This window comes from Conger conger, chromosome 14 (assembly GCF_963514075.1).
Source record: "Conger conger chromosome 14, fConCon1.1, whole genome shotgun sequence".
NCBI lineage: Eukaryota > Metazoa > Chordata > Actinopteri > Anguilliformes > Congridae > Conger > Conger conger.
The window spans coordinates 19,865,762-19,891,908 of NC_083773.1; the positions used below are offsets into that span (position 1 = coordinate 19,865,762).

Consider the following 26,147-nt stretch of genomic DNA (forward strand, 5'->3'; position numbering starts at 1 on the left):
TTAAATCATAAAAATCTGAAATTCCTGCAGTTGAGATCATTTGCTTCAGTTTTATCATGCTGTGACCTTGTAATTATAAAGTTCTGTCTGAGTACTTTTGAGATTTTGAGCTTCAAAGCTTTCACATCCTAACACAGCAACAGTGCAGGGCAGTTCTTCATAGATCAAAATGACAGACACCCTAAAAGTACAATTCTATCCTATCAAATTGCCCCATGAACAACATTTTATGTGAGTGAGCTGGAACCTTATAATTCTAAGGTCTCGATGACATGCATTCAGGACTCCTGCATTCAGGAGCATACATGGCTGAATGTTTACTGAAGCAATTCAAGTTAAGAGGATTGGATCAAGGTTCAACTTCAGTGCATTTCCAGGCAATCCAACCTGCAAATTTCTTGGCTTCAGGTCAAGACTCTAAGCCACTCACTGCAGGCTTGCCCTTTTACTCACTGTCTTATATAAATGGTTGGCATTTGTACAGCGCCTTTATCCAAAGCGCTGTACAATTGATGCTTCTCATTCACCCATTCATACACACACTCACACACTCACACACTCACACACCGACAACGATTGGCTGCCATGCAAGGCACCGACCAGCTCGTCAGAAGCATTTGGGGGTTAGGTGTCTTGCTCAGGGATCGAGTCGCCCGGGTGGGGGGATCGAACCGGCAACCCTCCGACTGCCAGACTGCTCTTACTGCCTGAGCCATGTCGCCCCCTTCACTCTTCAGTCTTATGACTGAAGAGTTAACAGCACTGTATGGCAGGGTGACCAAACCATATGGGATTACAAAAAATGAGAGTGGGGCAGGCGGGGGTTATGAACGTATTACTTTGCTATTAATTTGTTTTTATATGATATATGGAATGAGCAAAACGGAACCAGGCATTTTAAGAATTTAGAAATCCTACCCAGACAGATAGTATTTTCAGTTCCTAAAGGAAGAAATATCTGGGGAAAACAGGATGTCTGGTCAGCCTACTGTATCCAGGCCAATAGATCAAGAAGGGGGATATCGGAGGGACATAGCACTTCCTGCAATTCAGGAAGTAATCAGAGACCTATATGTGTGTCTGCAGACAGTAAGATTTGGTTTCAGCACTTATATGGAGAGTTAAAGATGACCCGGATGCAAGCTGACCAAACCTTTGACCTGGAAGCTCATTCAAGTGGTTTCGCCACAAGCGGACCTTTCCTGGCTTTGTGGAAAACTCAGTCCTGTCCCTTTTCGTGACGTGCACCTTGTTACTCAAACATGGCAAAAAGCCCATGGGAGAACCTTGCGGGCTGTTCAGCTGATGCTGAGCAGTCCCACAGAGTTCTCCCACATTTATCATCACGCCTTTACATATTTTCACAGTCGAACAGCAGATTCAGTTTTCAAATATGCTCACACTGGAAATGTACAAGCCCACCACATTGCTGCACAGGCAGAATCATTTCCAAGACACCCAAATAGGTCAAAAATACAATAGATTCAATAGCTTCAGAGAACCCTTGGCACTGTTGTCTGGCACTAGAACAATAGCTTGAGGTTGTTCTATTGTTCAGAGGCTTCAGTTGGCCATGCCAGAGTGGAGACTTATTCAAATTTCTTTCCCTAGGAAAATACAGAATAGCTCTGGGAGAGAAATCTTGTAAGAATCACACTTGTACAGTATATTGGTCTGCTTTCAGAATAGTTACAATGGTTGCAATTGCTAAGTGTTTAATGTTTGAAGTATGTAAATAATGCCACAGGCCCTCTGTAATTTCAATGTTTGGTTTATTGTCATTTACCATCATGTACATAGGAAAATAGTATTTGTTTCTGTTATTCAAAAATATATAACCTATATTTCATTATGGTGATATTTTGGATGGCTTTGCTGTTGAAAAAGACAATTCATGTTTTTTGTAAAGGCAATGTTATGCATTGACGTGTGCAACCCAAAGTGACAAAGCCATTTTTTTTTTTTTTAATGGAAAAAACCATACACAGTTCTGTTGTGGTTGGGGTATGCAATTTCTCTAGAAAAAATGGCATCTTTAAAATGGAGGACGGTCCAAGAGAACAATGGAACCCCTATTTTGTTCTGTGACAATACAGTGATAATACACTTTGTCTGTGCATGAAGTACATGATACTGACGTGACCTGGAAACTAACTGCCATTAACTGGTATTATCACCACTTTCTTTGAAGTTGAAATCCAGCTTTTTTTTTTTTATGGCAATTTGCAGCTTAAAATGGCAATATATTGTGGATTCCAAAACCTGCAGTCGACTAAAAAAAACAACAACAAACCCCAAACCCAACCCCACCCTCAAGAAAGAATTGTTATATACATAATGTTGATTCTATTTTCTCAGGAGTTTTTAGAATGACCTAAAAATAGTGATAAGCGCATACAATTCAAACACATTCTGTGTGTTAGACACATATTATTCCCTTTAGGAAAAACTTATATTTTCTTTTTTGTGTGCTGTCGTTCTGGCATGGGATCAGAGTAAGTCTTACCAAAATGCTCCTAGTCCTTCACCATGAGTTACAGGTTTTGGCTTTTTCATTCATAAAGCACATTATTAGTGAAACAGCATGAAATTGTCAATCAAAGTTAAGGGGGAAAAGACTGGTTTGTCTGAGCCATAGCCAAGTAAGGCCTTTGAAAAGTTTGTTTGAAATAGCTTTATACTTGGTAAAATAACAATGGATAGCTTCATATCAAAAGGAGACAATCAGCTGCCTTTTTCAAGTATAAATGCATAGCTTTTTACTCAAGCTTTGTGTATGCTTCAGGACATTACAACTGACAGGATAGTGAACTAAATTAGCACAAAGACTTGAATTGCTACATTCACATAATGTAGAGATTACTGAACTTGTTGAAGGGACAACAACCTACACCCCTTATACGAGCAAGAGGTCTCATCTCCGCATTACAATGGCCAAAACAAACAGCTGTTAGATGTAGCCATTCACATACCTGGGTCCAGAGAGAATGACTGCCCTGCCCTGCCCTAGCTAATAACAGGCAGGAGCAGGCATGCCAAAGCACCAAGAATAGCACAAAAGAACTGGACAATCTGCTCTTGGGTGAAATGGAGGCACTGAAGATACTCAGAAAGCCCCTCAGAAATGTTTGCGTTGGTAGTGCTCTGTGGCCAGGCAGAGGCCGGGGGGTCAGCAGCTGGCCCGGACTAGCCTGCCAGCCCTGGGGCTCCGGTGCACCTTGGTGTGTTTTGACAGGTGGTCGCTCCGAGCAAACTTCTTGTCGCACATGGGGCACATGTAGGGCTTGACTCCCGAGTGGGAACGGCGGTGGCGGGAGAGCTCGTCGGAACGGGAAAACCTGCCGGGAAGAGGAAACGCGGAACGTCAACATCCACCATACACACACAGGGCCCCACGTCAACCTGTCTCCATGTCCTCCACTTTAAAAAACACCCTCAACGAGAAAACGACCAAGACTTTGTGTTTCACAGCTCGAAAAAACCTCTAATAACTGATTAACAATTTTTCTATTTATTTGGAAATATGTCATTTTGGCATTCATATAAATATAGCAGGTAGTATTGTTGCTTAAAATTACATTTGTATTCTTATTCGTTGAGAAAATCAAATGCAAAAATTGTATATATTTGGCTGTACAATGCATTTACAAATCAGCAGGTTTAGGGCACCAGTAGTGTACTTGATAGGTATAACTAAAACCTTTACCAGAGGTTCATTTTAAATTTCCTTTTTAACAAATTAATGCTCCGATTATTGCCATTTTGAATAATAATTGTGAAGCATGCCACCAATTATTTTTAAGGGCAACCAACATTGTTATACACACATCTTAAAGATGTCCGTTTACTGTAAATCACTTCATACAATGAGAGTAAAGTCAGCTGTGCCTGGATCAATATGAGCAGAAACACCTCTCTGCATTTTCACTTACAACAACCTGCCCGGGCTAAGCCTCTGTTCATGTAAAGCACCACTGTAACCCTGCACCCCGGCAGACATGCTTCTATATATAGGGAAAATAGTTATATAGTATGCATAATGCCAGTGTATATAGCAGGGATCAGCAACTTGAAGGCCGAGAACTGTTGGTGTTCCACCCTCCCTTTACCTGGAAGCCAGGTATGAAGACAGTATGGCCAATTAAAAACACTAATTACCTGGGAGAAAACCAGGGCCAGAGTTGATCACTGATAAATAGGATGTCTGGTCAGAAAGGATATAGTGTAGGGGGCTGTTGGGTGTCTCATGCGGTTAAGGCTAGTGCATTGTTGGGCCCAGGCTGTGGGCCCTACAGGGACCCAAAGTCAGACAATGGACCCCAAAATCAGGCCATGCCAGTGCAGACTATGGTGTTGTCTGCAGGACATCACCCAGGGAAGGGTTGGGAGGGGTGTCAATCCATCGAGATAGCGGTGTCTTGTGGAGCATCAAACCCTGCTAGTCCATATGAAGTGTCTTCCTCCAACTCGTGTCTGTGTGAGCCCGACTTGTAGCCTATGGTGTTACTGCTAGAAGCAGCAGCTGCAAGCAAAACGTGCTTCAGAGGAGGGCATATGCTTGTCTGCACTCTCCCAAATCAATAGCATTGATTCTGCACCGAAGATAATACGTCTTCCAAATTTGGGGAAAGTCAGGGAAAAGCATTAAAGGTAAATATAGGAAGAAAATATGAATCTGAGCAGCGTTGAGCAGGGACAGTCTGCCTTCTGACTTTTTCACATATGAAATTCATCAAAGATTTGGAGTTATATGCACCAGCAACACGTGCGCCAGTGTCACATGCACTAGCACCACATACACCTGCGACACGTGCGCTAGCATCACATGTACCAGCGACACGTGCACCAGCATCACATGCAGCAGTGTCACGTGCGCTAGCATCACATGTACCAGTGACATGTGCGCCAGCGACACATGCACTAGCGTCACGTGTACCAGCGTCACGTGCACTAGCATCACATGTACCAGTGATACGTGCACCAGCATCACATGCAGCAGCGTCACGTGCACCAGCACCTCACCTCCAGCCGCAGTCTGGCCAGGCACAGGTGTAGGGCTTCTCCCCCGTGTGCCTGCGGAAGTGGGCCTTCAGGTGGCTGCTCTTGGTGTACATCTTCTCACAGCCTGGGTGGGAGCATTTGTGTATGCGCTGCGTCTCTGATGGCGATTTGGCGGCCCGCAGCGGGACGGCTTTGACGAGGCCCCCGCTTCCTCCGCCGGGCACCCCCAGCGTCCGCACCGTGATGGGCAGAGGCGCGATCTTCACGTACTTTTGGTCCTGGCTGCCAGCCTCACCAACCAACGGCAAGAGAGTGGCGGGGGACACCTGTGGCAGCAAGGCAAAGTTCTGGCTCCCGCCAACACCCAGCACCAGGTGCGCCAGCCTGAACCCGCCACTGCTGCTGCTCTGAGGGGCAGGCTGAGGGGGCGGGGGGCTCAGCTGGAGGGGCTGAATCTGAAGCACCATTGAGGGTCCCACGAGGACTTGGGTTGCCGAGGTAGCGGGCGGGGCTGCACTCTCTGAAGCAGGGGCCTCTGGGACAGAACTGGCTTCCAACGAATCAAGTTTGCTGGACAGGGCGGGAACCATGGGGTCGGGGGGGCTGGCTTCCGGTTGGTCATCTGGGTCCAAAAGACCGTCTTTGTTGACCTGCTCCATCTTTTCCCTCAGGAACTCCTCTATCTCCTCCAGGGTAGGGGAGAAGTTGGTGGGGAGCCTGGATCTGAAGTCTGGCAGTCTGGGCGTCTGGCTGCCGCTGACTCTCTCCTCGCCACCCACCGTGGACATGAGATAGAGGCGCAGGAGGCTCCCATCCTCTCCCGGGCCGGGGCTAGAGCTGGACCTCGTGTCCTGGGACACAGGGCTGAGACAGGAGCCTGAGCTGGACCCCTCACTACACTCACTCTCCCCTCCCTCTGAAAAGGCCAGAGCTGCCAGGCCATTCTCCTTAAAGGGTAGCACAGCACTCTTGTAGGTACATGCCAGTGGCAGTTTTGCCAATGTCCTCAGCGAGTCATTGCCATCGGTCAGCACGTCTTTGTCACTTACTGAGACCATTGGCGTCCAGTCAGGGGTCCACTATGCTGGGTCAGGCCGTATATATATTTCTAAGTGGCAAAACTAGAAAAATAAATGAAAAAAACAGGAAACTGATATGACACAGCACATTACCTGCAAAGAGAGTGTAACATGAGTTATTATAATTACTATTACTAATGTTATTATTATTGTACAAAGTATCTTTTGCAACTCAGATTTATTAATGTATTTAACATCGTAGGACACAAACAGTATAAAACTCCTGAGATATTATTTATAGTTAGGTTATTTCATGATACACAGTCTATATGGTTGCTACGATAAGCAAAAACTGTGGCAAAAACTTGGGAGTACCATTAGCGTGCAGGCTACCAGACCGCGTGAAAACACCACCACCTTTGCAACGTGACAAAAAGATGTGTATATACTTCGACCCGCCCCTCTTCTCCTGCCATTGGCCCGTACGATCAGCAGTATCAAATTACAAGCCTTGAATTGGTGCCTCCTGTTGTCAATCTTGCGTTAACTTTAAATACTGTCAGACTTAAAAAAATATGAGCAAACGACAAATTACGTTTTAAAACTACTTGTGAGAAGAATACATTTGGATGACGCAGACACCAAAACAAGTGTTCATGAAGGAAAGCGAAACGTATAAAGATAAAATATTTGGTTTGGGGTTGATTCGTTCTCGACTTCGTTTTACATTTATATTAGCTGCTTATTCAAGTTAATAGAGTTGCTACTATATACAGCAATACATTGTGCATTTCGGTTGCTAAAATGGCCGTTTAATGTTAAACCTATATCTAGTAAGACACAGCGATGTCCAGGTAATTATTGATCACAAAACACTTTACAATTCGAATAAAACAGAGTTCATAATTTGCTACGTTTGGTAGGCTAACCAACAAGCCAGTATCCAATTCTACACGAGTGTCACAACTATCAGATACATTACAAAGCTCCGCACGAAGGACTCGCGCTGCTGGGAAGCCTGCCAACTAGCTGGCTAGCTTACAACGTTTGCACGCAGTTATGACACAGATGTTTGCTTGCAACCATGCTACATGGCCCAGGTAGCCTACCGTGCAGACCTCTTTTTTTGGAGTTTTGGAGTTATACAATTAGCAAGCTTATTTTCAGAAAGTAAAAACATAATAAACGATTCCATAGTTGGTCAACTAAAGCCTATATAGGCTACTTGTCGTATAACACATTTGTGAAGCAACGACTTTTATCCCTCAGATTTGCTCATGGGTAAAGTACACAATTTTGCACATAAACTACCAAGCTGGCGAACTTGACATAGCAGGCTGGCTAGCAAGGTAGCCAAATTATAATGCTGTAGCATTATGTCTGGCCATTTAACTAGCTAAGTAGAAAAAACGAAAACGCGACTTACCTAAGTAAGGTACTCTGAATCATAGTGCACGATGCTTTCTATTTTTTGTTATTGTTATTGTTATTAAAAAGGAAACGTCGCTCTTTCAACAGTTCAATGTTGGCATTCTATCACGATGCAGGCCCATCACATGACTGCAACACATTGTAGCCAGGGGCTCGGATCCGATTGCACCCTTCTGATTGGTTATTGAAGGGGAGGCTCGACCCGTTGTGTGAGATCTTACTGGTTTTCCTCGAAAAGGCACGCAGTAAGCTTTTGAATACGTAACATACTCTAGTCTGTTTTCTCTTTCCCTCGAGTGCTGATTATATTATTATTTCATTCGCTTATAATCACATGAAGCCACCAAGCAGAATACAGCTAAAACAAACTTAACCCATGGCGTTACAGTAGAATGAAAAATGTACAGTTGGCCATTTTCGCGCAGATCTCCATATTTATTTATTTAAAAAAATATTATTAGGCGTATTTCTCCAGTAGGCTAATTCACACCAAGTGCCTTCGCCAACGCTACCTCCTGATAACAATCCTACTAATCTAAATTGCGGTAATCATTATGCGGAGCCTTATGCAAATGTACTGGTTCAAAGTACCCTACTGTGCCAACTGTTACGTGATGTTATTTTAAGTTGTGGTGATATATATATATATATATATATATATATATATATATATATATATATATATATATATATATATATATATATATATATATATATATATATTCTACATTCCGATCAGGGTCGCCGAATTAGGCCAAAAGTGCGTCCCACACTTGCTGCTTTTTGTGCTCCCTATGGCCCTGTCCGCTTATGAGTGGCCCTTAACTCAGTGACACCTATAATTAAGCGTAACTCAAAACAGAGGGGGGTGATTAGGATGAATTGTGTGTGAATCGGGAGCGGGGTTATAAATCCAGCCCAACGAGTTCCGCGTTCAAGTCAAGTCAGGTCATGGACAAAGAAGTATTCTCTGGTAAGACAGAAAAGAAAATTAATCTGATGGGATTGATAGTGTGGTCTGCACTTGGGTGGTTAACTAATTTTGTGTGGCGCAGCCTGAATGATTAAATCAACTAGCGAGAAGAGCGCAAGATCATATCACGTCGCAAATTTTATCAAAGGAATATTTAATAATGTTGATTGAAAAGAATAACGACGTCGTTCTGAAATGTTCATTCTAAACGTTGTTTAAATGTCATACATGTGCAGACACTAACGTATGTAAAGTATGAACTGCACGGACTTGGTTAATTTTGGTTATCAGTAAGATCTAAATGAAGTAACGTACACTGAAATGTAACGCTTCTAGTTTCGTCAGATATGGCTGCATCTCGAAATGGTGATGGGTCGTCCCTCCTGGATCTGGACACTGGCTTTTTGTATTCCGGTTCGTCCATTGACCTGCATCAAAGGCTGCAAGTTGTGCGCATGTCCCGTTCAGCGACTGCAGTGGAGTACCCTGGGCTCCGCTCCTCTGCACTGGCACCTCGGTGCCACCCTGCCAGTGCACGCTCCCCTTCCTTGTCCCCTCAAGTCCGGTCCCCGTTAACTTGGGACCACACTCCTGAGCCCAATGGGGGCCTTGTTGTTCCTGTGGAGGTCCAATCCCATCCGGAGATTGTGGTGGAGTACACTGGGGTTGGCACATCCTCCCTGGCATCTCGGTGCCACTCTGCCAGTGTGCTGTCCACTTCCTTGGCCCTCAAAGTCCAGTCCCCCCCCTTAACCCCCCTTACCGTTCCTGCGGAGGTGCTGTCGTCCACACCGCGTGAGGGGGAGAAGCTAAAACCTGAGCTGGACAGTTTACCGAATCTGTCACTCATCGACCTGCTATCCCCCAGGTGGTCCCCGCTGTCCTGGAAGGTCTCCCCCTCGCATTCTCCGCCCTGTTCCCACACAGTCAGCCTGCTTGACTCTACCCCTGAGTGCCGTTCCCCGTCCTTTTCCCTGGTGGAGGTTTCCTTCGTGTGAAGTGCAAGCTGGGAGCGTAGTTGTCCTTTGGCCTGCAGTCCGAGGTATTGACTGAGGGTACTGAACTGAAAGGCCTGAGCCTGGACCTTGAGCACAAAGCCCAAGCTCAGGCAAGACGATTGAGACAATTCTCCAAATTTTTATTTGCAGCGTGAGGAAGCCTAACAGGGCAGTGGTACTGTTGCATGAAGATGTTCTTATTAAATGCATAACTTTTATACTTTTAGTTAACAATATTAAATAAAATGTATACTGTTGAAACATCTTGTTCAAGGGTTTGTATGGAACATTTGCAATGTACTCATGATTTATATAGACAAATGGATTTGCCATGTACAATCCTTGTCAACATGCTTGTACAGTTGGAAAGGCAAGAACAAATGCTTTGCATTACAATGCTCCTGTGGGAGAAAAGTTGGGGCAGTGAAAATGCCCCAATACTGTACAAACGTGGGTTTTAGAATTTGCTTGAAGTGTCAAATTGCCTTGATTCATTCCCCTGCATGCCCATATCTGAACATTCATGCTCAGACTTCACTTGTGGGGAAGCATTGTTATGATGAATCCTGAACAAACATTGGCTTTGACTTCAATTTCATTTGTAAGAGTTGTCATGGTTCTTTCCCTGAAGCTCCAGGTGATCTACAGTATATGTAACTGTACAGAGCACATCTTTCCTGACAATTCCAGCAAAGACCAGCTGGGATTCTAAGATGGTTTAAGGGGTGTTAAACTGAATTCCCAGGGGTCTGCTGGTTTTTGGTTTCCTTTCAATCAGCTGTCAATTAAGGCCTTGAACAAAGTGTGTGGATTTTGCAAATCAATTTAATGAACCACCGGTACCGGGAACAACCCAAAAACCGGCAGACACTGCGGTTGACACCTGTGATTTAAGGTGGTAAGTAAGTTGGTAGTCAACTGGGGGTGGCTAGCTGACTATAGACTGGTCATTTCTGTGGACTTACATTTGTTAAAGCAATGCATCACCACCTCTTGGTTGCATTTTCTTCACTAAATCATTGCCATGAGCTGCACAAGTGCGAAGCAACCTAGCCCGAATGCACGTTAAAAAAAAAATCCAAGGTAGCCTGGAAAAAGAAATCTGATTCATTGAATTTGCTTCTTTCAACCTTGAGACATCAAGAGCATTTTGAGGAGAAATGTGTAATGGTGTACTGCTTGTTCTCATACATATAACATTAAAGCAAAATGTGTTATTGAAATGAGCACTTGTTTAAATCCTAAATTTGAAAGCATATTCAAAGCTTTTAAGCTTTCTTACAATCATACATTCACAAATCAATTGCATCTACAATCTACAACATGTGTGGTAGAAAAACTCCAGTGGAAATCGTGTCCATGAAACGGTGATTTATGCTAAATGCAGGCTGTGATCCCTTTCAAGCCCTCCCTGCTTTTAATGGCCCTACGGTTCCCACAAAACGGATGCAAGTAAATTCCTGCCGGCTGTTGGTGGGCCTTTAGCTACGACTCCAAACATTTTGTCCTTAACTTTGACAACAGTGTGGTGATCTAAAACTAACTTACCACTTGAAGAAAATCAAAGGCTCACCAACAATTTATTGGTTACATGGGTTTTGTATGAATTGTCAGGTGTGTCAGTGTAGTATAAGGGTCAGGGAATAGGACTTGAAACCTAAAAGGTGGTTTAGTATCCTTAAGTAAGATACCAAACCTACACTGCTTATATCCGGCCATAAAAAAAAGGTTACTATGTAAAAATACTGAAGTTGTGTGAGTGTCTATTAAAACCCTTGTAATGCATTGAATGACCTTGATTTGTCCTGGGTTGAAAGCTAATGGTTATTAAATAGACTTGCATGAAATCACCATTTGCTGAAGTTAATCCAAATTCTTTAAACATAATTCCCTTTGTTACTGTTGTGCCCAGGAAATGTGCAGATGCACTCTTTTGGAATTTTTGGAAGGTCCCAAATCATTCTTCCTCTGTAATGGTTTTCTTTTTGATTTCCCACCAACTGTAGTTTTCATCTTTCAACTAATAACCTTTTCACCTCAAGTAATTTCAATATATATTGTGAAATTAGTTTACGATCACCATCTTTTCCCACTCCAAACCATATTTTTGCCATCTCGTTATGAAAACAATGTAGATGCATTCCATGAAACTCTGCTATGAGGTATTCTGAAAAAAGTAAATGGTTAAAATTAATAAACCATTACAAAATCTCAGTGTCATATAAAAGTTTTTTTGTTCTTCGGGAAAAATCTATTAATTCTGATTTTAAAAAATGTTTCAACACCGACACCCACAGACAAGGCGGGAAAGTGCAGTCAAATGGCACGTGGGGTGGGGTGGGGTGGGGTGGGGTGGGGTGGACTGATCATAGACTGCAGAAAACATAGAACAGCAGGGTCTTAGACTCTTGCTTCAATACTGTAATGTAATGTAATCTAATGCAATACGCTTATTTCACAAGATGGCGAACAATATCGTATCTCAACACCAAAAACCAGCAATTGTGCAGTGCATTGAATTCTGTTGACACAACAAAGCATTAAGATATGCTTTGGGTAATGCAGAAAGCCACAGCAAATGGATGGATGTCAGAAAGCAAAATGCTGTCTCGCTAATGTAGCTAGTATATTCATCAGGAGATGGGCCGGAGTTAATAGGCACCATCCAACACGGGATTATTTCATCCACTTTGCCTCAAAAAATGTAGCTTCCCTTGTTTTACTTCCACTCAAATCTCAATGGGCCCGAATTTTAAGCTGCGACTCCATGTGTACAACTCACTTAAAGGGCAGCCTGTAGCGTAGTGGTTAAGGTAAATGACTGGGACACGCAAGGTCGATGGTTCTAATCCATCCACCAAAATCAGCACAGTTGTTGGGCCCTTGAGCAAGGCCCTTAATCCTGCATTGCTCCAGGGGAGGATTGTCTCCTAATTTGTCAACTGTATGTCACTCTGGATAAGAGTGTCTGCCAAATGCCAATAATGTAAAAAATGTAATGTAAAGGTACAATAGGTAAGATTTTTGTGTTAAAACATTGTTACAAGACTACTGGTAAATCCCTTCCTATCATTGAAAAAGACTCACTGTGTTTATAGTCCTTAAATTTGGGGTTTGATGGCCCGACACCAAAACATTGTATAACTATATAATAATTCAAGCTCATTAGTTGAAAATTGGTTCTAATTGCCACAGCCAATGGCATTTCAATGTCAGCGCGTTTATAGAGAAAGGGGAGGGATAAACAGTGTTGTGGTTTGAAGGTGTTTGTTGCTGCTATTCCTCTCTTGACCGTTAGAAGTCCAGAATTGCCTATTGTACCTTTAAGTTACTGTCTTTAAATTATTCATTTGAAACATAAAATACATCTAAAATATGAAAAATAAAATTAGAAAAGGAAAGAACAAGAAACTAAATCCATAATTTAATTATATGAGTAATGAATATGATTGATAAAAATCTGTTTCAGATACCTGAGGAATGGAAAGTGCATTGAAGTAATATTCAAACAACTCTACATAAGAGGACTTGTCCACTGTAGAGTGGTCATCTCTTTCTGCTACATAATTCATTATAATGATTTTGTTATTTAGCTTTTATGTTGATTGCTCCAGGGGGGATTGTCCCCTGCTTAGTCTAATCAAGTGTAAGTCACTTTGGATAAAAGCCTCAGCTAAATAACAAATTAGTTTGTTCCAGTTGAAAACAACCAGTAAGTACATTTGTTCTTTATGGCAATATTATCCAAAATATTTTCATCCAAAAAAACAAACAAACAAACAAACAAAAAAACAGTATTAAGGCAATAGCAAGTCCTGCTCGAGCTGTTTAAAAGCATTCAATATCTTGAAATCCTTTTACTTCTTTTCTTAAAAAAAAAAGAAAAAAGTTTTTAAAGTGGACATCTGAAATGTAGATAGTGTAGTGGCCAGAACACTGGGCCTTGAGCTCCAGACGTTGAAGCAGAGGAGGCACCATGGTGTCATATCCCTGAGAGAAACATCTTTAACTGAATTTCACTGTCACCAAGTAAACCAATCAAATTGGCTTTCTACTGGCCCTTATTTGTTACATTAAATAATTTGAGCATTTTATATTTGAATGTAAACATTGCACACTCAACCAAATCCAGTTTTTGTTCTTTTTTTTAAAATAAATAAAAAATATATAATTTGGGATTGGATAGGGTGAAATGTGCCCCTATATCAAGTTCTTACATCCAGAGTGCCTTTATAAGCCTGCGCTGGGCGGACCCTGTGGCGTTCGAGGTCGGCCCTGTCGAATATCACCCTGCTGGAGATGTAGATGGCCAGCAAGCTGAAGACGGAGGCGCAGGCCATGTAAGCGGCCACACTGCGGGTGAACTGGACGACATAGCCCAAGACCAGCGAGGGCAGCAGATGTGACAGGAGGTAGGCACTGTCCAGTATGGCCATGTCCAGGCCCATCCCCCGCGCCACCTCCGGCGGTCCGTGGGGGGGCAGCAGGGCGCCGTCCAGGGGCAGGGACACGTATATTCCCAGGGTGGGGGCGGCAGCCAGCCCGGGTGCTGAAGACGCTGATCCTGGCTTCCCGCCTGGATGTCCATTGCTGCAATGTTGCTTGATGCCGCCAGGGGGCAGCATCAACGCCTTCTCTACTTTTTCTTGGTCCTCAGATATTTGTGAATTGGAATTGCCGAAAAATACCTGGAAGAAGGTAAAAATAAATAAATTTAAAAAGAAACTTATGCATATCTATTAAAATGCACAGTGCTATGCACCACAATTCTGTGTACTTTAAATAACCCCTAGGCCTGGTCTCAGATCCACCTCTGGGGGTGGGGGGCGGTGGGTGTACTGGTGTTTAAATTAAGTTCTTCATGTGAAATAAAGAATCAGGACATTTGTGAAATTCTTACCAAAGCAGACAATAGGCAAAATCTGGGAGATGCAAAGAACTGCAAACTTTACACCCCCCCCCCCCCTATAGCCCAAGGTGATTCACTGCGCCCCGTCCTACCCTCCCCTACCAACTAACTGCCCCCATATACAGCTGGACATTTGAAAAATTTAAATATTACTGTATAGCAGAGGCCCACCCAGAGTTTAAAACTGCAGAACCCTGCAAGCAAGCCCCAGCCTCCTGCCCAGAGCTGGAAAGTCCTGCTATGTCTTTCCACCCACAGATTTCACTAATAGTCCTACCTCCAGGCAAATAACTATGCTAATTAGCAAATCCATGCGGGGAGGACTTTTACTTTCTAGCCCCTGGGCTTTCCACTTCTGCTTACGACCAGTATTCCACTGCCCCCTCACCATCGGCAACCCAGTTAATAGTTAGCGGCTTCCATTTCCTGGCAACAGGAGCACCCACCGGCATGTCGGCGTGGTAGAGGCAGATGAGCGTGTAGGGCAGGATCTGCAGGGTGCTGAAGGTGTAGCCGGTGGCAGCGGCCATGAGGGTGACCAGAGGCAGGCAGCGGGACACACTCATGACCAGGGTGGCGAGCGCCAGGACCGCTATGCTGCTGAGGTAGACCGTCTTCATCCCCAGCGACTGCACCAGCCGGTCCATCAGCAGGGAGAAGACCACCGAGGTGGAGCACTGCAGGAAGAGCCCCAGACTCCCCATACGTATACCTGGTGACACGCACGTTTACACAGGCTCAATTTCCAGAAACACATCCTAAAAATCACAGTCACGCCTGATTTTAATATTTTATTCAAATATTTTCTGCTTGAGAGAAAAACATGAGATTTTACTCGTTAACACTTGTTAAGACAGGCTTTTTCTGCAGTGTAAAGCGTATCTGTAGGATCCCATCCCATACATAGTGCTAAACCTTCTGTAGGATCCCATCCCATACATAGTGCTAAATTTTATCTGTAGGATCCCATCCCATACACAGAGCTAAACCTTATCTGTAGAACCATGTCCCATACACAGAGCTAAACCTTATCTGTAGAACCATGTCCCATACACAGAGCCATGTGCTGGGCCAAAGCGCAGGGTCTTACCCTCGTCATACCGTAGTCTCTCTGTCGAACCTGGAGCAGCGGTGGGCACCCCCTGGTACAGCCCCTCCCCCACAAAGTCTGTGTAGAACAGCAGGAAGGTCATGAGCGCCATCCAGCTGCACACCTCCGCCATGAAGAGGCGCCATATGACTAAGGGCACTTGGCGGTATGCGCGATACAGCCGGGGCAGTGCGGTGAGGCACCCGCCCAGGACCAGGCGCAGCTGATTGATGCGGGGAAGGGGGGGCCGGAGGAAGCAGTACGCCCCGGATTTGGTCGGAGGGCCGGCGGAAGGCCGCTTGGACACTTGGCCTCCTCCGCGCTCTTCGGAGACGAAGGCGGTGGTCAGAAGGCAGAGGAGGAAGATGAGGCTGAGCAGGGTGTAGATGAAGGCCTCTTGGCCGCCCATGTAGTGTGCCAGGGGCCTGGAGTTCCAGTCGACGGCTGGAAGCAGGAAGCCGACACAGCCTCCGAGGCTGACCATGAGAGCGTAGACGGAGAAGGCCAGGCGACTCTCCTCCTCGCTGGGGAAGAGGTCGGACAGCAGGGCCTCCAGGGGCGTGAAGCAGGCCTGTCCGCAGAACTCCAACATGCTAATGCCGACCACGAGCAGCAGCACCTCCAGGAACCGGGGGCTCGGGGCCAGCAGAGCAGCCAGGTGCGCAGAGTGGGGAATCAGCCACAGGCTGAGCAAGATGCCCAAGCTCAGTGCCCAGATGAAGGGTCGCCGACGGCCAAATCGGCCGCTCCACTGGTCGCTTGTGTTGCCGATTATGGGCACGAACATCAGCCCCAGCACCGGCCCTAGAGCTGACAGCAACAGGAATGAGATCAGGGCACATGAGCTGACTGTTCATTCCCCCCACATCCCATTTCCATCACTGCTACATCTTTACCTGCACAGTAAAATGTCCAGTGTCAATTCAACTCTTAGAGAGTACATATGATCCCCATTGGGCTTATGTACTGCATATACACTCAGTGAGCACTTTATTAGGTATTTATTACCTGGACTTATCTTTTAGACTTATTGGTCTTCTGCTACTGTAGCCTATCCAGGTTTGACGTGTTTTGTGTTCAGAGATAGTCTTCTGCATACCACTGTTGTAATGTGCGGTTGAATTTGATAGACAGAGCACTCCATATGTAATACAGAATGACTGAGTAACCCGTTAAGGTCTAAGATCACACGTATGTGATTAGAATATTCATAACTGAACATGCTAATGCTGATGTCACAATCATACGGGCAACTAAAAGCAAGCAATTGAGTTCTAGAACACTGACTTAGAATTTCACAGAAAAAACATGCAAAAAATCCGAAAGGGTTATTGGGCAGAGCACAGGTATCGGGCCTTAAAAACCAGCAAAACCAGTAAAACCCCTACCTAAGACCCCTTAAAAACTCACCCAGGACCATAGTCATTAAGTGCTCCTCCATCCCGGCTTCCAGCAGAAGCGGTGGCATGTAGATAGTTCCAGTCGACAAGCATATCTCCAGTCCACAGGACAATGCGTTGACCAGAAACAGCTGAACAACCCTGGTCCTCATGACCGAAGGCACTTGTTCTGTGTCTGTCACTCTCCACCTCTCTCGCTCTCTGCTCCCTCGCTCACAGCATCCACAGGTCGATCGCCCACTCCCTGGAAGGAAGTCCAATGGCTTCATGTCAATTTAACCAGCAGGCTGAAGAAAATATTGAAAGGGGCCTTTCCGACGGAGTGCCAAAGTGCTCCTTGGCTGAGAAATCTGATTATCTTACCAGCTTCCAAAGGATAATTCTGTGTAGCAAGATACACCAATGCACCAATGAAAACATGGGAAAACAACGTTGATAACACTACAAGCATGCCAAGAAAGCCAGCATTAATACAGCATATGCATACCCCTGTATGAATGATCTACTGTACTTATGATAAATCTATCACTTGACCGAGTCTAGCTGATTCACGGATGTGGCCTTGCATTTCATTAAAACAGAATGGAACAAGTATGTTCAATGTATGGAAAATCTAAAAATATCAGCTCAGATAATGTTCCACCTTACATTGGCTTATTGTACAATTGTACAGGCTGCATTGATGATTTTATTAGCTCCTAAACTTCTAAAACCACAATGCATTTCATTGCACATCACATACTGTCAACCCATACACCTGGAACTTAAATTGCTTTTTAAGTTTCCCCCGTGAATAAATGATATGCGCCACAGCAATATGGCCTGCATATTGCTGCAACACCACCCAACATCAAACAGCTTAAATACGGTGAGTCAATTTCATGAACCTATTAATACTTCATGCAAAATAACCTTTTCTACGTGCATAGGAAAATGCTCAACATACACAAAAATGTTTGACGCATACAATGTTCACTTCCTTTTACTATCTTCTGCCAGTTTGCTTTCATTTACAAGGCTGGCAAGTTCATTTTAAAAATGAAGCTGCGTGTTCTCATGAGAATGAGAAATCACTGCAGTTTGGGTATAATGGCACATTTGAGATGAAACGCAGTGTGAGCAAAATCTGAACCAAACATTTCAGAGAATACATTTAAATAGAAGTAAATTGATTTGAAATGTAATAGTAAATGAGTTAGTCTAAAAACAAATTGGAAATTATTTTAATTAGTTTTTAGTACCCTACACCAATTATGAGCAATAAAATCATATAGAAAATGTGAGGATTAAGACACCTTTGGCATTACTATATAACAAGTAGTTGATGTTGCAATTTTGGACTATAGCTATTTGTTATTTATTATTTATTTAATACTACTATGCCCACTGTTAAGAATACCATTCAGCGAATTAAGAGATGCTACTTTAATGATCTGTCAGCAGTTACTTCCTCTGATATTATTTTGAATAATGTATATACACTTAGGTATTTATTCGACTTTGTTATTGGTCTTCTGCTGCTGTAGCCTATCCACTTAAGAGGTTTGTTATGCTGTGTGTTCAGAGATGCTCTTCTGCATATCCTCTTATAATGCATGGTTATTTGCATGACTGTCACTTTTCTGTCAGCTTTGACCAGTCTGGAAGTTCTCCTCTGACTCTCTCAGAGAGTCTTTTTGCACCATTCTCTGCAAACTCTAGAGACTGTTATGCATGAAAATCACAGGAGATCAGTAGTTTCTGAGATACTCAGACCACCCTCTCTGACACCAACAACCATTCCATGGTCAAAGTCACTTAGATCACATTTCTTCCTCATTCTGACATTTGGTCTGAACAACAGCTGAACCTCTTGACCACGTCTGCTTGCTCTTATGCATTGAGTTGCTGTCACATGATTGGCTGATTGAATATTTGCATTACGGTGTATAGGTCAACCTCATAAATTGCTCACTCAGTGTATGTGTAAGAACTCTTCTACCATTCATGAGAAAGTAAAAGATTGTAACTCTATGTTATGTAACTCTTGACACTGTTGCTCCAGAGAAATCCAAGAAAAGGTGGCAGGTGAGAATACCCTGAAAAATGACAACACTCGCGCTGTTAAGAGAAAATATTGAAAGGTTGAACAGAAATGGAGAAAGAGCAAGCTAGATTAGAGACCGTCATCATTTTCAAAAACCATTGTACATAGTAGCAGTAACCCAAGGGTATATTGTATGATGGGGAGAACCAGTTGGAACCACTCGGAGACTCAAGGACGTCTTAAGTTGGTTTAAGTCATTCCTAACTGGTAGACTGTTTTTTGTCAGTCTTAGAGAATATGTCTCCATTAAACATGACCTATTATATGGAGTACCACAGGGCTCAATACTTGACCGCCTATAATTCTCTCTGTGTACATTGTACCACTCTGTTAAGTCATTAGAAGGCCTATAAACCTTCAGAGCAATGCTGATGATATGCAGCTATACTCATCTTTAGGTTTAAGAAGCACATTAACAATGTTACGAGAACTGCATATTTTCATCTTAGAAACATTGCAAAAGAATACACCTGACCTTACAAGATGCCAAAAAGTTGACTCAAGCTTTTGTATATTTTGGGTAATAAAGCCTGTTTTACAGACAAAGTCACACCATCTCATACAGCTCTTTGTAACAATAGCAATGGAAATAAGGGGGGAAATAAACAGAAAAAGCAAAAAAATAAAATTTAAAAAATGTAAAAGATGTAGATTGTCAATGAAATGCCACTCAAGTTACCCAGTGTAAAAGGTTGTTGTTGGGGGTTGTATCTGGCAGAACAAGATACTGAAATTCCCAGAATGAAGTCCACACCAATGCACTCATTAAATCCTGCTCTGACTCATTTCTAAGATCTTATATTTCTCTCCCCCGCCTGTCATCCAGGAAGTCCCATTTTAGAGATGGAGGCAGGGTTCCCCCCTCTCCTCGGAGCGTGTGATTGAAACAGCAATCGCTACCACAGGCTCCACTGCAATGCACCCTCCCTCTCTCTCCCTCTCCCCCCTCTCTTTACCTCTCTCTCTCTCTCTCTCTCTCTCTCTCTCGTGTTATTACCAAAGAAATGGCACAGGATCTATAAAACACATATTCAAACAATAGGGTCACACTAAAAATAATGAATTGGTGATAAACATTAAGAAATTAGAGGACCTGCGGACAATTAAACAACCTTCTAGCACCTTACACTTGCGAGCTGCTTGGATAAAATCAATCATTGGTTAAGCTCCCTGACTATGTCAAACACCTCAGGCTTTGTAATCAGATTTAACAGGCTTAGATTTAAGGTAATTACAATGCAGGCCCAAACTTGTATGGTCAATGGTAGAAGGTAACCAGTGAAAGTTTGAATATATTGACTCCAGTGAACATAAAACGTGGTAATTCTTTCAAGGAGGTGCTTCGCGGAAAAAATCTATGACGTCAAAAACAGCTGTCGTAACCTTTCACCTCACATTGTGCAAACCTAGGTGTGTCCTCTTATCTCACCTTGGGCTGTAGCTCAAACAAAATAACAAGGACATTGAATATAATATAGTTAATCTGTTCATTAACTCTGTTCCTTTACCTGTTGTTCAAAAATCTGCATAGAGATAAAGCACTAAAATGAATAGGCAGCGCAATACTGAAAATACTGAAATAGGACATACTACACATATTTAAAAGCTATTATCAATATGGTGACACTTCTTAATATATGTGCAAATACGCATTTAATGATTTAGACAGCAATATATTTGTAATAATAAAGTGAAAGTGAAAGTCGCACAAATAATTGATCAACACTGCAACTTGGAAGGAAATAATTATATGTAAATTGTATGTTAATAATATTCTAATAATAAATTCAGATGAACAAATTATATGCTGTACTTGTTTTAAACTACAGTTCTTACTATAGAACTACAGAAAGAGCAAGGTGACTGTGCCAATTTATCGAATGTAGGGTGAATGAACACAAATAAATATATATAAATGACAAATAATAATGAATAAGTCTTAACTGAACATCCTAATACTGATGTAACAATCACTACTGGTAACTGAATTCAGGAATACTGACTGGAATAATTTTGAAAAAACATGACTGTTCTATTGTCACCATATGAGGCTTACATGAACTGTTATGACAACGCTATCCCCATATTTCTCTGTCTATACACTCTACACCGTATATACTATCTTGTCCGCATGTGATGATGGAAACAAAATTAATCTGATTGAATGACTGATCTATGAAGGATAGGCATTTGTTTGGATGTGGATACATTTGATTAACAGATATTTGATTATTGTTTTTTCCATGCTGTTGCTAAGATGGAAGATTACATCAGTTAAAATTCCACCCACCCAGCACAAACACTATGAATGAAAACAAGTTCCTGTCCCACAATTCAAATAATATATTTCTATATGAATTCCAACATGTGGATGAATTTTATTTTCATGATGTATTTATTTATGCTTAATTATTCTGCTCAGATTTATCTTATAGCACATGTGCTTTTAAGTGTTAATTGCTTATGTGCCAAGACAACTAACATATGGGATAAAAGACATTCATTCATATTACCAGCATTATCCCCTCTTTAGTTACTCCAGAATTTGCTATTCTATGAGAAAAATAGAATTAATAATTGTAGGAATCTGGTCTTGTAGTTCCAAAGCTTCGATCAATGACAATTTATTATCAAAGCCAAAATAGTCTCCTACACAATATGGAGGTAGGTAGGCAGATCAATGACAACACAGTGTTGTTCAAGTACCAGCTTTATACCCCTTTCCCAGAACAAAATGTAGCAATAAGGTGGTAGGTGAGCAAATGACCATTGTTGCCTGTCTGCTTGCTCCCTTCTGATAGATTATGAAACACCCCCAAACACCCAGATGCCTCTGCCGGTCTATCCACAATCACTAGTCATAAGGAGTGAAGAGTCGTAAAGCCCAGTAAGGCTTAGACACATGTTAGAATCCAAAACAATTACGTACTTGACGCAGGTCTGACATACGCAGAAATGCACACAAAGTGAACAATAGGGCGAATTCTGAGAACATGAGACTTCCTCTAACCTCAAACATGAGCAGAAACGCATAATGGGTGTGAGACTGGACATAGTAGGAGGCGTTGTAGCAAGGACACCACAATGTGCTGACTTAAGTGAGAACAAAATAACTTGCTGCAAGAAAAATGAAGAACTTGCTTGTGACCCCTTGCTTAATGCACGTCCTTTAAATTGTCACATAGATTGGCACAAGGCCCAATGAATATTCTCACAAAACCCTTTTGGTTCAGAGTTGGCTGTCCCCTCCCTGAATCCAAATATTCAAAAGTGCTGTCAGTATTCTCAAAGGATGGAAGAATTTATAAAAATTAAATTCATTTTTACTCCAGTCAGCAAAGAACTGACAGTGGCCTCTCTACACAACACCAAACTCTCCTTATGACGGACACAGTGATCCAATGACAAAAGTCGGCTTGAATTGCAATGACACTCTTTAATCTAAACTCGTTCGGAAAGTAAAGAAAATACAACCAAGAGTCGAGAGCTCAATAGGTCTCACACAAAGTAGGGACGCATAATAACGTCTGGGCCGTATTGATATCAGTGGATAATCGGTCAAATTAATCAGTATCAGACTCATGCCGATATGCACTGCAACAAAATACTTTAGTAAGATACTTAAATTATTTATTTTTCTTCCTCTCTCAAGTAGAAAATATTAGCTTGTTAGTTCTTTTTTTTTTTTTCTTGCTCCATTGGCAAATCTTGAAATACGTAAAACATAAAAATAGGAATTTGGCTTTTACAGTGTGATAGCTCAGTAAAAAGCTAATCCTGTAACCAGGGCTTCCCAACCCAGCACCTGGAGATTACTGTCTTTTAGGCTTTCATTTCAACCTGGCACTTCTAATTAGCAGCTCAATGAGATCTCTAGCTGTTGAATGAGGTGTGCTTTGTTAGGGTTGGAGTGCAAACCAACAACAGGGTGGATCTCCAGCCACAGGGATGGGCAGCCCTGTTCTAGCTGTTAAATGAGGTGTGCTTTGTTAAGGTTGGAGTGAAACCCAACAGGAGGATAGATTGGGCAACTTGAAATGAATTGACAATGACATGGTAGAAAATAACATGCCTAATCACAGTGATCTAAACTTTTTATTTTTATTTTATTTATTTTTATTTATTTGGACTCACATTCTCTGCTTAAGTAAGAAATTATGCATTACATTATTATAGAAATAAACATTTTAATTTGTCCTTAAAAACTTGGTATCTTTGTTATCTGCTTCTTCCATGAAGGTGGGAACTCAGTTGCAATTTGTATGGGATGTAAAACATATCCTGTATTCTTCACCCCCAAAACAAACTACTGAAAACAGCCCCAGTCTCAAGTGCATGGTGGAAAACCTTCTATTCTCCCTGTAATTATAACTGCTACCTTGTACACCATTCAAATTCTGACCAATTTAAGTAGTAAAGTAGGCCAATTTCAATAGTATATATGACCCTTTGGCTGTCACAATGACATTTGGTTTAATGGTAAGGCAAATCTATGCAACGAACAATTACTGTTATTAGCAGTCTATTCAATCAATGACTTTCTTTCAGCTTTTTCAATGGAATTACATATAAAACTGCTAGGCAAGGTGACACCCCTACCGCCTGCCTTGTGATACTCCTACCCTTTCTGGAAGTAGCCTACTAAATACAAAACAATTAAAACAATGATTGTGGCACTCTGTATTATTCATTCAGTTTCTGCTCATTCATTCTGTTTTGTTTTTTTGTTATTATTATTGGAAAATACCCGATTCAACTAATAAACTAATCATGTCAATAATCAAACCCTTGATGATTAGAATAAGATGCTAAAACAAAAACACCCATATCAGCCCTCTTGGACAAAATTGGACACCCCTGATTGACCCCTGAGAAATATAGAATTTCAGGCAACATGTTAAAATGTAAAACTGAATTGTTTCACACCTGAACTGAACTGAACGGGAGCTAAACTGAACTAAATCAGAGGTGAATCAAATCATATTTAATTGGAGCTTAATCAAATTGGATCATTGCATTTATAAGTGTATCTTTCCTGTATTGGCTTGAAGATCATGTACTGTATGTTGCATTTTATGATAAATACTCAAATAACTATTCAAGTATAGAATAAACATTTTCAGTCAAATTATCAGTAGAACAACAGAACGGTAATAATCGTAGAATTCATCAATTGCTATTGTCAGATTTCACAAAACTAAAACATCACCTCGAGGAGCATTTTATGTTTCAAAAGCCACCACACCCCCATAATACTTAGTTAAAGGTATGTTAATACATTACTTGGAGAAGAAAAAAAGCACAATACATATAGATTTGTCTGACCTTTAGACGCTTTCAATTAGTTTGAGCAGGGGACATCAGCATAGCATGCCTTTCCGTTGACATGCAATCTTGACTGTGGAGGAAAGCAGCAATGAGTCAGGGCTCGTGCCGCTGGAAAAGAAGGAAGTATCCTTTGTAGGAGTGAAAAGACGGAGCCAGGGAACATAGGGGATAGCCAATGGGGAACCAGCGCTGATGACAAGCTTGAAACTTGAATTTCAACATTCTCATTCCACACCCTCTGACAATTTCTAATAGATTTGGCTACCACAGGAGCACAAAGCTGCATATTACGCCTACAGGTACCAAGGCCATGCCTGATTTCCCCTTAAATGCTTAGCGCACATCCAAGAATCAAATTAGTATCACCTTCTGAGATAAGGACAACAGCCTCCCACGGCCATGAATACATGAAATACAATACTGTGAAAAAGTATTCTGTGTCAAAATCTGTAAAGCTTAAAGATGTTTTCAGAAATAATGATGACAGTTTTAAATATCAAAAAATGTACTATAAAGAGCAGTCAAGAGTTAAAAAACAAATTCTAATTAATATTTGTTCTGACCACCCTTCACTTTTAAAACTACATCAATTCTCTTAGGTACACTGTCGGATAGTTTTGTAAGAAAATCAGCTGGTAGGTTGTACCACACATTGGAGAACTTGGATTTGCTCCTTTCTACTAACACACTAATGAAGAAAACAAAAAAAGGGCTGACATCTGCTGTTTCCATCTGAGAACTCTGGCCTGAGAGTCTGATGCTTTGTCTTACAGCTCTTCAAAACTTAAATTTCAGCTTTGTTGGAACTATTTTAAGAGACACAAGCTGTGGTTTGGTATTTTCTTTCTTTCTTTTTTTTTGTGACTGTCCATGTCTGCAACATTCTGTGTTTTAGGATGTTGATCATCGTCTTTAAAGAGAGCTGATGTTGAATATTTTTGATAATACCAAATTAAATTGAAAACATACATTGTACATTTGGACAAGTGAGGTTGATGCATTTGTGTTTGGTATTCAGAGTGCCAAATGTTAAAGAAGGGTGTTATTTCACATTTCCCTGACACTGCATGAGTGTTCAGTACTGCAGTGCATTCACTTGAGAAATCCTGATCTCTTGTGTAATATTATGGTGGTAATGCTTTCAGTATTTCCACATATCACTAACAGCATAACTTGTTTAAATACATAAATAAATGACTGGAAATGATGTGCACTTCCTGATGAACAAAATGGTGAGTTATGGCTCATAACACCCTCCTTGAACAGAAGACAGCAGCTAACCACAATGTCTCTGATACTGTTCTGTAGATACGCATGCTCTGGAGTGAACTTCCACTGAAACATCAGAGAGATTTATCGACAGAATATAGAAATACAATCCAAACATGGGGCGCATATGCATAATCATAAATGTACTGTGATAAAAACACACACTGTACATGAACTACATCAGCTGGAAAGTAAAAAAAAATAACATCATAAAGGAGACTCACAGGAAGTAGCACTTAGCTGCACGGAAACAGGCTTGACACCAAAACAACATGTTCTGATAGCCTATTTCCTTTCAGTGTCCACACCCACCCTTCCTCTGTCGCTCTGTGATTGGTGCAACCCAAACACCAGCACTTGATTTTCATGTTAGGCAAATCAAGTCTAATCCTACTTCAGGCCACTAAAAGGCTAGCACTCTCATGGCTATATGAGAGCTAATTATTTTGAAAAATTCGACACAAAATCAACAGACAAGGGCTTGCAATATTACTGCTGTAATGTTTCGGAAATGCTGAATTTATTGTATGTGTTAGATGGCCATCGACCCCAAAGACATCTTAGAGATGGTTGTCATCTTTTCATCAAGATCAATCAATCTATGGCCTTCTTCGTACTTTGCCTGAAACAGGGCTGCATACTC

At 42.0% G+C, this 26,147-nt stretch overlaps 3 protein-coding genes across 6 annotated transcripts; 1 reads left to right on the forward strand and 2 right to left on the reverse strand.

The window, feature by feature from the left end:
• Positions 1 to 1,755: 1,755 nt before the first annotated feature.
• On the reverse strand, positions 1,756 to 7,587 carry si:ch211-117k10.3 (Krueppel-like factor 15). Of its 2 annotated transcripts, none has more exons than XM_061220191.1 (3): positions 7,447 to 7,587; positions 5,023 to 6,122; positions 1,756 to 3,338 (listed from the first exon to the last, which is right to left on the reverse strand). In XM_061220191.1, exons 2-3 carry the CDS (start codon positions 6,057 to 6,059, stop codon positions 3,170 to 3,172), a joined length of 1,206 nt encoding a protein of 401 aa, XP_061076175.1. In that variant the 5' UTR covers positions 6,060 to 6,122; positions 7,447 to 7,587; the 3' UTR covers positions 1,756 to 3,169. The 2 variants fall into 2 exon arrangements, with proteins under 2 accessions (XP_061076175.1, XP_061076174.1); XM_061220190.1 differs by having other exon boundaries at positions 5,023 to 6,173.
• A 725-nt stretch (positions 7,588 to 8,312) lies between these two features.
• On the forward strand, positions 8,313 to 9,684 carry LOC133110553 (uncharacterized). Of its 2 annotated transcripts, none has more exons than XM_061220744.1 (2): positions 8,313 to 8,424; positions 8,761 to 9,684. In XM_061220744.1, exons 1-2 carry the CDS (start codon positions 8,403 to 8,405, stop codon positions 9,420 to 9,422), a joined length of 684 nt encoding a protein of 227 aa, XP_061076728.1. In that variant the 5' UTR covers positions 8,313 to 8,402; the 3' UTR covers positions 9,423 to 9,684. The 2 variants fall into 2 exon arrangements, with proteins under 2 accessions (XP_061076728.1, XP_061076729.1); XM_061220745.1 differs by having other exon boundaries at positions 8,334 to 8,424; positions 8,770 to 9,684.
• Positions 9,685 to 12,833: 3,149 nt separating this feature from the next.
• LOC133110552 (solute carrier family 45 member 3) lies at positions 12,834 to 25,754 on the reverse strand. Of its 2 annotated transcripts, XM_061220741.1 has the most exons (6): positions 25,729 to 25,750; positions 24,233 to 24,305; positions 16,832 to 17,065; positions 15,422 to 16,231; positions 14,778 to 15,043; positions 12,834 to 14,110 (listed from the first exon to the last, which is right to left on the reverse strand). In XM_061220741.1, the coding sequence occupies exons 3-6, from the start codon at positions 16,971 to 16,973 to the stop codon at positions 13,628 to 13,630; spliced, it is 1,701 nt and encodes a 566-aa protein (XP_061076725.1). In that variant the 5' UTR covers positions 16,974 to 17,065; positions 24,233 to 24,305; positions 25,729 to 25,750; the 3' UTR covers positions 12,834 to 13,627. The 2 variants fall into 2 exon arrangements, with proteins under 2 accessions (XP_061076725.1, XP_061076727.1); XM_061220743.1 differs by lacking the exon at positions 24,233 to 24,305 and having other exon boundaries at positions 25,729 to 25,754.
• Positions 25,755 to 26,147: the final 393 nt, after the last annotated feature.